Genomic DNA, 14288 nt, shown 5'->3' with positions numbered 1-14288 from the left:
CAGGAGGCAGCCAAGTTTCCCAAGATCATGCCCACAACAAGGGGAGTATATTGAGCCATGCGTCAGTGAGGGCTGGTAAACCGCAGCAGCCAGATCCAGCGGAAGCTGCGGGATGAGGTCTGGTTGTTTAAGTCCAGTATCTGACAGATTGCAAGGGGATTGCCAGTGCTGTCACGTCGGGCCTGATCCTGCCTGTGAACTTAGAATCTGCACCTTCAATGCCTCCTGTTCCTAAGCACCCAGGATGTCCTGCAAAGGCTGGCTGAGATTAAGGCCATCATCACTTTACTATATGTTCAGATCTTAAAAATGGATTCCTCAAAGTAAATGGCCAGAAAACTAGCAGTTTGCAGCCATGTCACTGCTACCTGGGCAACCAACGTTGGTAACGAGCATGGACAGGTGATCATGTCCGTGAAGTGAAGGTTGTATAAACCGTAGCGAGCTATCCCTACATTGCAGGGGAACCACTAGTGGGACCAAAGAGACTCAGGCTCTAACTGAGCGCCATATCCAGGCATTTGATGGGGTTGCTGGTCGTGACACCCACTAATAAACTCAGCCCGAATGAGTGAGCTCTAGAAGGTCCAGCGAAAGCATGTAGCCTGCGTCCAGCATCCTCATCATCAGCTCTCCATGCAAAGGGCAACTGTAGTGAAAGATGGGCACAGTCTTCCAACCTACTGCTGTGTCAGAGGTTCCACTTTGCTTGAGCCATTTCACCTGCACAGACTTATCCAAGGTAAATAAGTGACTTAGTTGAAATATTAAAATTAATTCATTATTAATTAAGAGATGGAATAAATTGTAAGAACAGCTATTTGTGTATTAATATACACTGGCAAGTAACCTTCCAGGTGTATCTCTGGGATGGACCAGGTGCAATGAGGACAGGGCTGCAGCAGCCACAATCATCTTACAATCATCTTCTCCGTCATGCTGTCAATACTTTAGCAGAGGTTATGGGCAAGAAAATCATCCCTTATGGCCAAAGAAAATACACAGGTAGAGAACTATTACATTTGTTGTTTTTTGGTGACTGTGACAGGCCCAAGGGCCCAAGTCTTTTAGATATAAAGGTGTTGTGTTTTCTGTTCCATTACATTATATTGCAGTTGTGGTGTTGTTGAAAATTTGTATATTTACTAGATTACAATGAGCACCCACTGATTGTATTACTGCACTGTTTTGTTTATAATACATATTTATGAAGATGACTCAATACATAGTCTTTTTCAAATACAATACAGCACAGGTTTTCAAAGGGTTAGGCCTCCCCAGGGAGGGTTGGCGGGTTGGCGCAGGCTTCCCCCGCAGCCACTTGCGGAGCTCCTCAACTCCGAAAATATTCAAGCACATTTTGTTCCGCCATCACTTCTCGTAAAACTGTCAATATTCGAAATCTACACAGCTGATTTCTCACCTCAACTTCTCAGAAGTGGATTCAGTGATGAAATTCCATACGAAAACTGTAAAATATAAAACTTTCTGTTGCTGGCCTGTCTGGTGCACGCAATGATGATGCAGTAAATAGTGAATATTCTCTCTGACCAATCAGCAGTCTGTCGTGTTTTCACGTTACATTTTAGTATCCCTCAGCTCGCTTGGAACCTCGATGGAGGTGAGGTGATACGAAAAAAAATTACCTGGAAGCAGGTACAGGTGCAAAATTTCTACAATGGAAAACCAAATAAAGGCGAGTCGAGCCTCCCTGTCAGCTGTCAGTAGAGCTAATCCATCATGTGAGAGGCAATCGCATTGCCTATCGCTACCAAGAATGCTGCCAAGAATTAACCCATCACATGTCGCCCCACTACCAAGAATTATGAAATCTAATCACCTTGCGTTGCGCCTTCCACGGTTTGACCGATCATAATCGGCAGCACTACCAAGATTGCCGCCCCCGGAGATATGAACGTAGCGCCAGTACGTAGTTTGGACTGACATCTATTGCTGTATTTTTGGTAAGTCCATTGCCATTCTATTGTCTTGAACTTTTATTTGTAATATCAGTTTACCCATTGGGCTAATTATGTAACTGTTACATTGGCACTTAACTGACATAATGTATGTTTCGAGGAATGTCAGTAACGTTAACAATTACTAGCTAGCTATGAACAATTCTCCATTCATATCCAGCTAACTGATATATAACGTTAACTAACGTCGCGGCTGATAAAAATAACTTTAAGACGTGTTAATATTAGCGTATTTGCTTACAAATGAAATCGTGTAATGTATAGTTTATAACAGGCCGGCTATTTGGTTAAAACAGTGACATTGCCGAAGGGGATCACTGGTAAGTTAGCGTTACATGATTGACTAGTCCACAGTTTACCACGGAAATCTATGTTTTAATTCTATATTTGGATCCAACTAAAGTTAGCTAAAACAGACATGTATGGATCAGTCAATGTCTTTTTTGTTGTTGTGTGGTTGTTGACAGAGTATGCCAATTTATCCCCTATGCATAGGGACTGTTTCATGTTATAACGTAACAGTGGCATGAGTAAACTAGCAAATAACTAATGAAATGCATTTCCAGTAGTGTACTTAAAAAGGTAACCAGTGATAAGAAATCAATCTATGAAAACATTATCACAGACAAATAAGCCTCCCAGATCCCAGAGACCGCGGTTTCCGGTTGGAAATGGAAAACTACTGGCACTGATTCAACATTTAGACAGTCTTTTATAGCTTTTGCCAATACAAAATAATGCTGCATAACGTTATATATAGTAGTTTTAAATTAATAACCTGTGGCTCAGTAAAGTAAACAACTGACGTTAGCCAGTAACCCTAACGTTACCGGTCCTTCACTGTGACGTTATACAGTTTTTTTTTTTCTGATAGCGATTTTAAAACTTAACGTTACTAATATTAACGTCAGTTTAAGTTGTACATATGTGATAAACCTGTCTGTTCATGACATTAGCGAGCTTAGTCTTTAAATGAACTTTAAGTTACAAACAGGTGTCCGGCAAGTTAAATTACAATGATGATACATTAAAAGATACAACTTATTTTATTATTTAATTTTACTATAACTCGTCATGCTGTTACACAATGAATAAATAGCTAAGTCAGTAGACTGATACAGTCGTTAAGTATCTCAATAATTGTTACTGAACTTTTACAATTTAGAGGTAACACTAATTGTTCTTTACTTGAATATTTCCATTATATGCTAATGTTTCTTTATACTTTTGCTTCAGTACATTTCAGAGGGACATATTGTACTTTTAAGTCAAACATATTTTACAGCTGTAGTTACTATTTACAGATTTAAATTATTAATACAAAATATAATTAAAAAATAAGTTTATGTATTTTTAGATTAACCAACCCAGCAGTTCAAAGTATATAGAATTAGCTCCGCCTTTACCAGCTATGATCCAATAATATAATGTACATTCTGAAAGTGACCATTCTGCATAATGAGTAAAATTAGTATTAAGTAAGTTGAATTCATAACTTTTACTTGTAATAAAGCATGATGTGCTAAGATTAGCTTGATCTATATACTTTAACACATTGGTTCCTGCTTTGTCATTAAGTACCTATCAAGCCTTTCACAAAGAAATACATAGATCCTATTGATGTTGCAGTTTGTTTTTAATGGATAAATATTCTGTAACAGCAGGGTAATTTATTTTGATTAAATACTGTATACTTGAAGATTGTCTCTTTTTTCCACTGACAGAAATGGAGCCTCAAGTCAGAAAGAATACTGATGGCAGCATCATACTGTCTGATTCACTGGAAGCACTCAGGATTAAAAGGGAGAACAAGGAGAGACCATGGTCGCATCCTCTTTCTCCTGAGCAGGTACTGGAGTCTGCCAGTAGTGCTGCTGTACTATAGGGCAATGACCCAGCCGACAAAAGTTGTGTGCTGGGTCTCCATCAGTTACAGTTTGGCCTATTCAGGGGCCAGACCTTCTAGTGGGTCATGGAGAATTGTCTAGGGTATGGAGGATACCTTGTTGCCTCGATGATCCGGGAGACAGGCGAAGTGAAAGACTCCAGGAACCATCGAGCCAACAAGGAGGCTTTTAAGGAGTATATGGAGCTGTTTCCAGAGGGCCGGGAAGCCATTTCAATCAACATCCAGCGCCCAGACCCCCACCAGCACCCATCCCTCCACCACTGTACAGCCTTTGTCCAGCCTACCATCGCCCAGGAGTCATCCTCCAGTGCCAGCCTCCTCACTGCGATCCCTCCTGATTGGGAAGAGCCTGACTCAAGGGACCCTTGACAAGTCTGTCAAGACTTCTCTCCTTCCAAGTTTCAGCCTTGTAAGTTTATAATGTTTCAATATTTAAGGTGTATGATACTGTTAAGTATTAAGAATCAATCAAATACAGATTATTTATCTCTAACATTAATATCTTGTTTAGCTGTTCCAGCAGTGACTCGAGGTGTGGGTTCACAGGAGCTTAGCGACACGGACGACATGGAGCTTGTAGCACCAGCAGAGGAATGAGAGGCCCTAGCAGTAAGATCTTTTTAAATTTTGCTTATTTAGCAGATTCATCATCCAAACCTATGTTAAGTACAGATATTTAATTTGTCTATAAGTTTGTGTGATCCCTGGGTGGTACTACACTGTATAGTTACAGTTTAAGCTGAACAGCAATTTTATAATAGGTAGCATGTTTTAAAAGATGAGCCTTACACCATCTTTATCTTCTGTTTAATAGAGGGCACAGTTTGTCTCCCTGCTAGCTGGATACCTGCCTTGCCTATCCTTGACCAGCAATGGATCTCCAATGCCCTCTTCAAGTGGTCACGGGCTGGCCAGCCAGAGTTGACGAGACGTGGTGGTAACCTCCACAGCCATCACTTGCCCCACAGAGTATTCCAGCAATGGAGAGGTACTTCGCTCATGCCTTGATGCTCTGGATGCCAAGGAAGCTCTGGCGTGTGAGGATGTTCTGTCCACATGCAGACTGTGCCAAAGAGGAGCTCACCTCTGCAGGACTGCATCAGAGAATCAGACAGGTGATAGGTGTCAGCAGCACCTACTTCATGGCAGCAGAGTATCTCAGCTGTAAGCGCTGCAAGAGGAAGGTGATCAGCTGGAGCCACAACATTGTCTACCAGCTGGACATTGGCCACCAGGTCCAGTTTCCCTGTGTCCTCACCTCCAAGCTGGGCTGTGACATGCAGGTGGTACGGCAGATGTGGCAGAGGGGCCTAGAGAACAGCAGCAGCCAGGTTCAGAAGCAGCTGGAGGACCAGCATGCAGAGAGGTGGCTGGAGAAACAAATTCAGTTCCTCACGGACTACAGAGGAGTTGCACAGGCCGTCTCCTCTGGACTTATTTCACCAGTCTCGCTGGGGGACTTGCCTGCTATGCCTGCAGTGCCAAAACATCGCTGGCTGGTGCAGGTATATGCCCAGGATGTCCTCCGCAGGCTGGATGAAGTAAAGGCCTCCATCACCTCACTCTTCGGCCAGGTACTAAAAATGGACTCCACAAAAAAAGATTGTGAGGAAGCTGGCTGGTCAGGCCCGGTCTACTGCTGCTTGGGCCACTAACATTGGCAATGAGCATCGGCATGTCATCATGTCAGGGCTGGGGCCTGATGAAGATGGCAGATGGTCTTGTGAGGCGCTTCCGTGATGCTGGGGTGCCACCCCCAGAGATCCTATATATGGACCGTGACTGCTGTGGGAACTCTCACTTATACAAGATCTTTGGGGCATGGCGATCCTGTTGGATGTGTGGCACTTTATGAGCAACTGATTCACATGCACCAGTTTCATGGCCCAACTCACCCGCTGCATCTTTGTGTGGGATGAGTGACCTGTAGTGACTCAGGGAAGCCAAGCGAGCGGAGCTGGAAGCAAGCCATATGCGTCCCACATCACCAAGGCAGAGATGCTGCTTCACTGTCCGGGAAAGCAAGGAGATAGAAGTCAAGGAGTTGATCGAGGCATATGATGGAGAGAAGGTCTGCAACACACTCTGCGTGCCTCTGATCATTTCTGCAGGACCCTCCAGGTTTCCAGCTGTACACACAGACTGGGACACTGAAGAAGGGTGGGCATGTGGGAACCTTACCGACTTATTCATTTAGCTGACGCTTTTATCCTAAGCGACTTACAAATGCTATATCAGAGGTCATTGTCAGTATATTGTCAGAGGTCACACGCCTCTGGAACAATTAGGTCTTGCTCGGGGACACATTGGTAGATGGGTCACAGTGGGGAATTGAACCCGGGTCTCTCACACCAAAGGTATGTGTCTTATCCACTGCACCATCACCACTTCTTCACTGAACAGATTCATCCCAGGTAAAGGCTGCACACAGCTATATAATTTGTAATAAAAATATGTATAAATGTATTTGCATTCAAGGAATCACAATGCAAGTATGTAATGTTTTTCAGGAACCCTGGCAAGTGACTTTTTTCCAGGCCTATTCTAGTCGATGGTCTTGCCAGATGGAATGAAGACAGGACCATGACAGCAGAGGGGATGGAAGGGCCACACTCATACAGTGGCCTTCTTAGGCATGCTGCAAACCAGTTGTCAGAGGAGGTGCTTGGGAAAAAACTGGTGCCATACACAGAACCATGGAAGTACACAGGTATGCATGTACTACATTATTAACAGATTTCAGGCAGGTACACATTTTTCACTTATTTATGTTTGTTTTTTCAGGAGAGCTTATAGGTATTGAATACCTGTACAGCCAAAACAATACTGTCATGGAGGACTACAAGGCAGCCCTCACAACACTTGAAACAGAGGACATCACTGTTGCAGAGGGGGAGTCTCATATGGAGCAGTTTGATGTGGAGGATCCAACTGTTCCCTCCCTGGACACAATATGGCCAGGAAGGCAACAACAGTGCACTCAGTCAGCCCCTACTCTGTCAAATAGACCTCCAGCTAGCAACAGCACCACTCTGCCTGCACCCACAGCACTGCCTGCAACTGCGTCACAGATAGCACCACCAGCTGAACCCTCTACATGTAGTACGGTTTCCATTATGCAGAGTGGTATGTTTTTATTAAATTGTTAAAAAGGTGCCAATAATTGTGATGTATATTAACACATCAATGTTCTCTCTCTCTTTGCTCTCGTTTGTTGTAATTTAGCTTCCCAGTATCACATTACGGGGATAGTGTCATGAATTCATATATCTAAACTTATAACACAGAAGTGACTGGTCCACTGAATTAAGAAAAAAACATTTTGCCAAGTTGTTATATAAAATGAGGAAGCTCCCATACAAACTAAACTTGTGATCATATTACAATTTGGCACTGAAATTTTAAGGGACATTACAGAATACAACACCACTATAGTGCCAATTATTTTACTGTCAGTGGGGTCAATATGTTAAAGAAGCAGAAAGGACTCTGATTTTGACTATTTTCCTTTCTCAGTGTTTTGTAAAACACATGTTTGGATTTGTGGCTCTCTCACTTTAGAGGGATCATCATTTGCTGACCAGCTGTTTATCTGTTGTCCTCATTTCTGCTGTTGCCGTTTGCCGTCCAGTTCCTGAACGCAGTGGGATAGCTACTGGATCTTATCCCAGCCTTGGACCCCAGCTCCAAACCTCCACTCAGAGACTTCATACTTCCAGGGATGGGGCACTGCTCTGCACTCATCAGGGTCAGAGGTCAAAACATGTCAACAGGTTGTGGGGACTGTTACGTACTCTACATAAAGAATGCACACAGCAACATAAAAGGCAGTTGTGTAAATTAGTAAAGCAAATTAGTAATGCATCGCTAACATCAGCTGTAATCAGATGATTTTCATAGGTGTATAAAATGAGAAAAACAAACTACCAGTGAAGTATGTGCTGGTGCATTGGTAAAATGAAATACATCTTTATTACTTATTTAAATGAAACATAATTTTCCTTTCTCATTTGACAGAGGATATTTTTCTTTGACGATGAATATTCCTTGTCTGTGACATTACAGGGCTTTATGTTCCCAGAAATGCAGTAGTGTTTGTATTTTAATTTACTACATGAACAAATAACTCCCACACAAACTTGTGTTAGTGTAAATGTGTTTTATATGGGGTAAGAAAAAAAGTCTCTAGGCTAAAACAGAGTTAGCACTTTCTTCTGTTTTATCCATCATGAAAATATATTAACATTAACTGCAGAAATATGGTATTATGTGGAAACATAAAACATCGATTTTACATGTTCTCTCTTTCTCTCTCTGTATTGATTTATTCTAATTTAGTTTCCCCATCAAGACACACCCAGCTTGGCAGATGAACAGCCTTCAACATCATCAGGTTCCACCAATATTGACATAGCTTTACATTTTTTATAATCTTTTAAACTTTTTTCAAGTTGCATCTCTAATAACTTCAGATTGAAATACATGTCATCACTGTGTTTCATTTAATGTAGGACTCGGTTGGACCTGACAACATTGAGGGCTCCAAAGCAGACTATTTATTCAAATTAAGAGACCACAGTCTTGCCCTGTCAAGAGAGGAGGCTGCCCAGATCTTTGTCCTGTGGGAGTGTTTGTCCGAATATGACAAAGGACGCACAATATACCCTCCACGCCACCAGGATACGATCCCTAAAGGCAGATTTAGGGCCACAAAGAAATGTGTGGCACCTGGTGTAGAGAGTACAAAACGGTATGTGCTGTATGTTTAAGCAAGCATGACCATGCTGCATGCTATTGTACTAACACTAATGCTGCTCAACACCTTTGCAGATGCTTTGCAGGAGGGAGAAGCCCAGCGCAGTGGCCTGACTGCAATCGTGTGTGTGAAGCACTTTTTGTGCAAACTCTGTGAGGAGTACAGTGGACCCAGGCGCATTGATGGAGTCAGGTACGAGCGTTGGAGCCTTGTCACCAGAGCATACCTCCACATCCGGCAAGTCATTTTAAACAATGCCATGGTGATGGCAAAGACCACTATCCAGCTCCCAGTAATGAACAGTGCAACCATCGCTAGTTGGTAAGTTAATAAACACTTAACCTAGTTTATCTGCTATTTTCTCTGTAGATGTATTGTACTCTTACATTACACTATGGTATACAAAGAATAATACTTGGAATATATTTAGGTACTGCAGACTTCAAAGACAACATGAGAAGAGTGTGCTGGAGCAAGGCATCTCCACTCCAGACCACCATCGTGAGCCGAGAGCGCCTGCCTCCTGCAGTTGAGAGGAAAGGCAGACCATGTATGCCTAACAGCAGTGTGGCAAATCCCCATGTCTTTGTTCTGCCCCCTAACACAGCAGGGATGGCCTACCTAAAACAGAGACTGATCTTGCCAGTGGCTCCATCTGCTGGTTTTAGACTGCCATACATTGTACCTCTCCAGGCAACCAAACCAGCTCCTCGACCTCTCCTGTCTGCACCCCAACTTCTCCTGCCTGCATCCTCATCCCTCCTGCCTGCTTCTCAGTGGTTCTTCCCAGACCTGCAGTAGCTTCCGTGCCAGATGTGCCTTACAACACCCAGCAATATCACAAGAGGAAAAGACAGGAGGAGGAGCAGAGTGGTAAAATGAAGAGGAAGTATACTAAGAAGACTGAAACCATCACCTGCAAGTGGTGTCAGAGGAAGAGAGACATTTCCACCCACCAGCAGTACTTTGGAAACTGGTACTGCCAGGCCACAGCCACCATGACTCTGGCTGCACTTGAAGCCCAGGGGTATGGCAAAAAAAAATAAATTAAATACAGATGCTCCACACTGAAAGTATGTGTACATGCTATTATACACTATTGTATTTAAGGAGCTCTCTCTCTCTCTCGATGGATATAAGGTATTCTATTGTGTTCTAAGGTTTTTCTGTTCCATCACAAATTCCTGTTGAGCTATTGTTGACATGTGTAAATATGTGTATATATTATTAAATTACAATGAACACCCACCGATTGCACTTATTACTGCACTGTTTATTTGTTTTTAATACCTTGTTATTAAAATGACTCAATACTAAAGTGTGTTATTTTTCAGTCAAACACAATATAGCAAAGGTTTTCAAAGTGGCAGGCGGGCGCCAAACAATTTCAGGGAAGGCTCAATAAATGGAAAATATTACATCATAAGTAGTATTATAATAAAAATTCATTATCATAAAGAGATTGTTTATTGATACAGTAGACTAATTTTGAAGGAATGTTTGTGTTTTTTGCATTTTCCCAGAGTCAGAAATTAATAAAAGCCTTAGGACAGACCTTTGATGTGTCTTTGCTAGTTTGTTATTTTATGTCAAACAGCAATATTAGCCATCTACCAGCTAAACTTAAGTTAACTAATGGGGGCTTGATTTCTGTTAAGCGGATTATTTGACCCAATTTTAATATCTTATCTGGAATACAATCATTTGTCTTTTGCAAACTATACATTATTGTACAGTAGAAACATCTATTGATGTTTAGTTTGCACATTTTGATTTGAACACGGCTTGGGCGACACGAGATTCGAACCGACGGTTGCTGAGGTATATGTTGGTACCTGTTACTATTTATAGTAACGATAGCTCGACATATGGGCGCAACCCTCGAGCCAAAGGGCCTCCGCTCAGACTAGCTTGGTTTGAGGGCGTGCCTGACCCCGCTAGCTGCTTGGCAAGCTTTATGACGCGTTTTCATTGTGCCGTCACAAGTAAAGGAAGTGAAGGGCTGGACTACAAACGAGCTGTTTTCAAGCAGTTCAGAGCAGTGCTGTGGGAGATGGGAACTCCCTTTGAGCTGGACTTTGGGCTTTTTCAGTTTGCAAACCTGTTACACGCACAAAAAAGATGTATAACTCAATAAAGGAGAGGGAAAAAGCCAAAAAGCATAATACCACCTCTGTAAAAACGACGCCCAACAGTTACAGTGTTGCCTTTGTAGACAGCAGAGGACGCAGGCAGGGAGGCACCTGAATTGAGGTAAACTCTTCCTGCACTATGCAAGAAGTGGCCAAAAGAACTGGAGTCCCCCCATCCTAAACTAAAAACCAAGATTAACTAGCTAAATAAACTCATCCCTAGTCTTCAGACGGATACTTGTGGCGGGTACTTATTCACTGTAGCCCAGTGGCACTGGAGGGCAACTGCATACAAACAGCAACCCCCCCAAGAAACCCTGGATGTGATCCCGAGCCAATTGCTCTAACCACTTTCTCCGTCACACTAAAAAAAGAAAAAGAAAAAAACACCCCGCAGATTCTCTAGCAGAGCTTGTTGCTAAACCTCACAGAAGAGAACACCAGTCAAAATAATGCCATACTAAACATTAAGCACTACCTGTTTACCTCAAAATAATTAGCCCAAAATGGATTAGAAAAAGCTCCTAATTTAATTTATTTATTTTTTTAAATATATTACTGACAAAGGGGCGTGTCCAGACCTTTTTGACTAGGGTGGCAAATGCAATATGATCAATATGATGACTTTTGTTTATCAAACAAATCTCAAACATCTGCCAGTATAGACAGTGACTGGTGTTATTGTCACAATACCAAGATTATAATTTCGATACAATACCTGCCTAAATATCTTGATACTTAAACAACACCACTGCAAAAATCTAACACATCAGGAAAGGTAATGGAATAATAAATGACAGAACATGGAATTTTACATTCTGTTTTTATTCATAATAAATAAAAAAATCTATCTCAGTGTTTCCCATACATAGGCTTTACTTGGGCGGGCTGCCCAGGTAAATTTGGCGACTCATTTTAAAATTGTTCTTGATTGCAGCGCTGCGCAGCGCATATTCGCTCCGCACATCCTCTCACTCGGTCACTCTTTCTCTCGCAAACACGGACAACCGACCCGTCTGAATTGAATGGTTGGTATAAACACCGCTGCACAAATCAGTCCAACACAACGCTGTCAATGTCGGAGACCCATCTTCAAAACAGTTATTAGCAAGCATGTAAGGAGCCTAGCTAATAAGGTGAACTATGTTAACTTTGGAACGCAGGTGTTGTGCCGAATTCTGCATTCCTGTCGTGAGCTGCATACACCTCGAGGTGGATGCAAATTTCGGTAGGTAGCCTACAATATCCGTTTTGCCGAATTATACTTATATTATATCACTTCTTAATGTCCTTTTAGGACACTTTGCTGTTTGAATGCGGTTAACGTCACATGTTTTTGCTGAATCTCAAAAAATGGTACCTTAACTAAGTGTAATAATATATTAACGATTAATGTTCATAAAATACACTGCTCAAAAAAATAAAGGGAACACTAAAATAACATCCTAGATCTAAATGAATGAAATAATCTCATTAAATACTCCTTTACATAGTTGAATGCGCTGACAACAAAATCACACAAAAATTATCAATGGAAATCAAATTTATCAACCCCTGGAGGTCTGGATTTGGAGTCACACTCAAAATGGAAAAGTGGAAAACCACACTACAGGCCGATCCAACTTTGATGTAATGTCCTTAAAACAAGTCAAAATGAGGCTCAGTAGTGTGTGTGGCCTCCACGTGCCTGTATAACCTCCCTACAACACCTGGGCATGCTCCTGATGAGGTGGATGGTCTCCTGTGGGATCTCCTCCCAGACCAGGACTAAAGCATCCGTCAACTCCTGGACAGTCTGTGGTGCAACGTGGCGTTGGTGGATGGAACGAGACATGATGTCCCAGGTGCTCAATTGGATTCAGGTCTGGGGAACGGGCGGGCCAGTCCATAGCATCAATGCCTTCCTCTTGCAGGAACTGCTGACACACTCCAACCACATGAGGTCTAGCATTGGCCGTCCTCCGTTTTCCATTGCAGATAGTACCCAGGCCAGAGATAGTACCCCTCAATCTAGCTGGTTGTCATGGAGACGCCCCCCACACACACACACACACACACACACACACACACACACCTGTCGCAACATTAAATGTGACACACACACCAGGGACGCACATACAGCTGTCTCTTGATTTAAGTTAAAATGTTTCAACATTACTCAGAATCTAAAGACATAAGACGGAGGTGATACGAAAAAAGTATCTGGTAGCAGGTACAAGTACAACTTTTACACAAAGGCAAACCAAAAGAAGGCGAGTAGAGTCGAGGCGAGTCGAGGTGGTACCTTGCAGTGGAAAAGGTGCTTTACCGTCTCTCTCTCCCTGTACGTCCGCATCGGTGAGTTTCTCCATCAGTAGTAGGCTAGGCTGTATAAAGTCACCGAAAAGAAAAAGTCTTCTGGACTTTTCCTCCGGTGATTCCCTTCACAGCAGCAGCTGCATGTTGAGGAGGCGTGTTGACGACGTAGCCTATCAAAACAAAACTAACGTGGTAGCTAACAAATAACATCTGACTGGTGTGTCCAGTGTCGTGACTTGAAACGTAATCACCGTGTTTCTCTGATAAATGCAACAGTGTGTCGTCTAACCTGGACGGCCCGCGTAAGTGTATGTGTGGGAAACACTGACTGAACCGTGCTTTTCTTTTTACGAGCCAGGTCTTTAACAGTGTCAACCAGCACTGTGTCTCAATCCATCTTGTTTAGAGTTTGTGAGTAGACGGCTGAGTGCAGACGCAGAGGGAGGGGCGGTGCTGCGCAGTGAGGGAGAGAGAGGAGCAAACGCTGGCAGGACTTTACAAAACAAATTAATCACCTCAACATCAAACTATATCGGTAACGGTATTGTCTAATTTTATATTTCTTTTGAAATTATATCGGTATACATTATATACCGATATACCGCACAGCCCTAGCAGACACATGCACATTTGTGGCCTGCTGGAGGTCATTTTGCAGGGCTGTGGCAGTGCTCCTCCTTGCACAAAGGCGGAGGTAACGGTCCTGCTGCTGGGTTGTTGCCCTCCTACAGCCTCCTCCACGTCTCCTGATGTACTGGCCTGTCTCCTGGTAGCGCCTCCATGCTCTGGACACTACGCTGACACCACAGCAAACCTTCTTGCCACAGCTCGCATTGATGTGCCATCCTGGATGAGCTGCACTACCTGAGCCACTTGTGTGGGTTGTAGACTCCGTCTCATGCTACCACTAGAGTGAAAACACCGCCAGCATTCAAAAGTGACCAAAACATCAGCCAGGAAGCACAGGAACTGAGAAGTGGTCTGTGGTCACCACTTGCAGAACCACTCCTTTATTGGGTGTGTCTTGCTAATTGCCTATAATTTCCACCTCTTGTCTATTCCGTTTGCACAACAGCATGTGAAATTGATTGTCAATCAGTGTTGCTTCCTAAGTGGAAAGTTTGATTTCACAGGAGTGTGACTTGACTTGGAGTTACATTGCGTTGTTTAAGTGTTCCCTTTATTTTTTTGAGCAGCATATATACTGATCATTT

General features: G+C 42.8%; 2 protein-coding genes across 6 annotated transcripts in view; one reads left to right on the top strand and one right to left on the bottom strand.

The window, feature by feature from the left end:
* The window catches only part of fanci (FA complementation group I), a 36681-nt gene that overhangs the window by 15701 nt on the left and 6692 nt on the right, over positions 1-14288 (bottom strand). The window contains exon 3 of one of the 2 annotated variants that reach the window (XM_046038054.1): positions 7445-7622. The exons of the other annotated variant lie outside the window; for it this stretch is intronic. Within the exon in view, the coding sequence (XP_045894010.1) occupies positions 7445-7461 (17 nt within the window). The 5' untranslated portion in view covers positions 7462-7622. The remainder of the gene's footprint in view (positions 1-7444; positions 7623-14288) is intronic. 2 annotated transcript variants of the gene reach the window in all.
* Positions 1696-9962, top strand: LOC123962134. Of its 4 annotated transcripts, none has more exons than XR_006822867.1 (11): positions 1696-1964; positions 3704-4297; positions 4400-4497; positions 4703-5959; positions 6399-6598; positions 6673-7014; positions 7520-7636; positions 8227-8281; positions 8400-8638; positions 8719-8965; positions 9075-9962. XR_006822867.1 is itself a non-coding variant. In XM_046038062.1 (11 exons), the coding sequence occupies exons 5-10, from the start codon at positions 6472-6474 to the stop codon at positions 8798-8800; spliced, it is 987 nt and encodes a 328-aa protein (XP_045894018.1). In that variant the 5' UTR covers positions 1736-1964; positions 3704-4297; positions 4400-4497; positions 4703-5959; positions 6399-6471; the 3' UTR covers positions 8801-8965; positions 9075-9962. The 4 variants fall into 4 exon arrangements, 3 of the variants coding, with proteins under 3 accessions (XP_045894018.1, XP_045894019.1, XP_045894020.1); XM_046038062.1 differs by having other exon boundaries at positions 1736-1964; positions 7520-7661; XM_046038063.1 differs by lacking the exon at positions 1696-1964 and adding an exon at positions 2172-2299 and having other exon boundaries at positions 7520-7661.

Source organism: Micropterus dolomieu, linkage group LG22, assembly GCF_021292245.1.
Source record: "Micropterus dolomieu isolate WLL.071019.BEF.003 ecotype Adirondacks linkage group LG22, ASM2129224v1, whole genome shotgun sequence".
In the NCBI taxonomy this organism is placed as follows: domain Eukaryota; kingdom Metazoa; phylum Chordata; class Actinopteri; order Centrarchiformes; family Centrarchidae; genus Micropterus; species Micropterus dolomieu.
Note: the sequence above shows the minus strand (reverse complement) of the source record. Positions and strands in the feature narration are given on the sequence as shown.

Bases quoted from the DNA above. Each gene is read 5' to 3' on its own strand.
- LOC123962134 (XM_046038062.1), top strand. From the start codon at position 6,472: ATGACAGCAGAGGGGATGGAAGGGCCACACTCATACAGTGGCCTTCTT. The intron at 6,599-6,672 runs GTATGCATGTAC...TTGTTTTTTCAG, and splicing joins AGAACCATGGAAGTACACAG to GAGAGCTTATAGGTATTGAA. The intron at 8,639-8,718 runs GTATGTGCTGTA...ACACCTTTGCAG, and splicing joins GGTGTAGAGAGTACAAAACG to ATGCTTTGCAGGAGGGAGAA.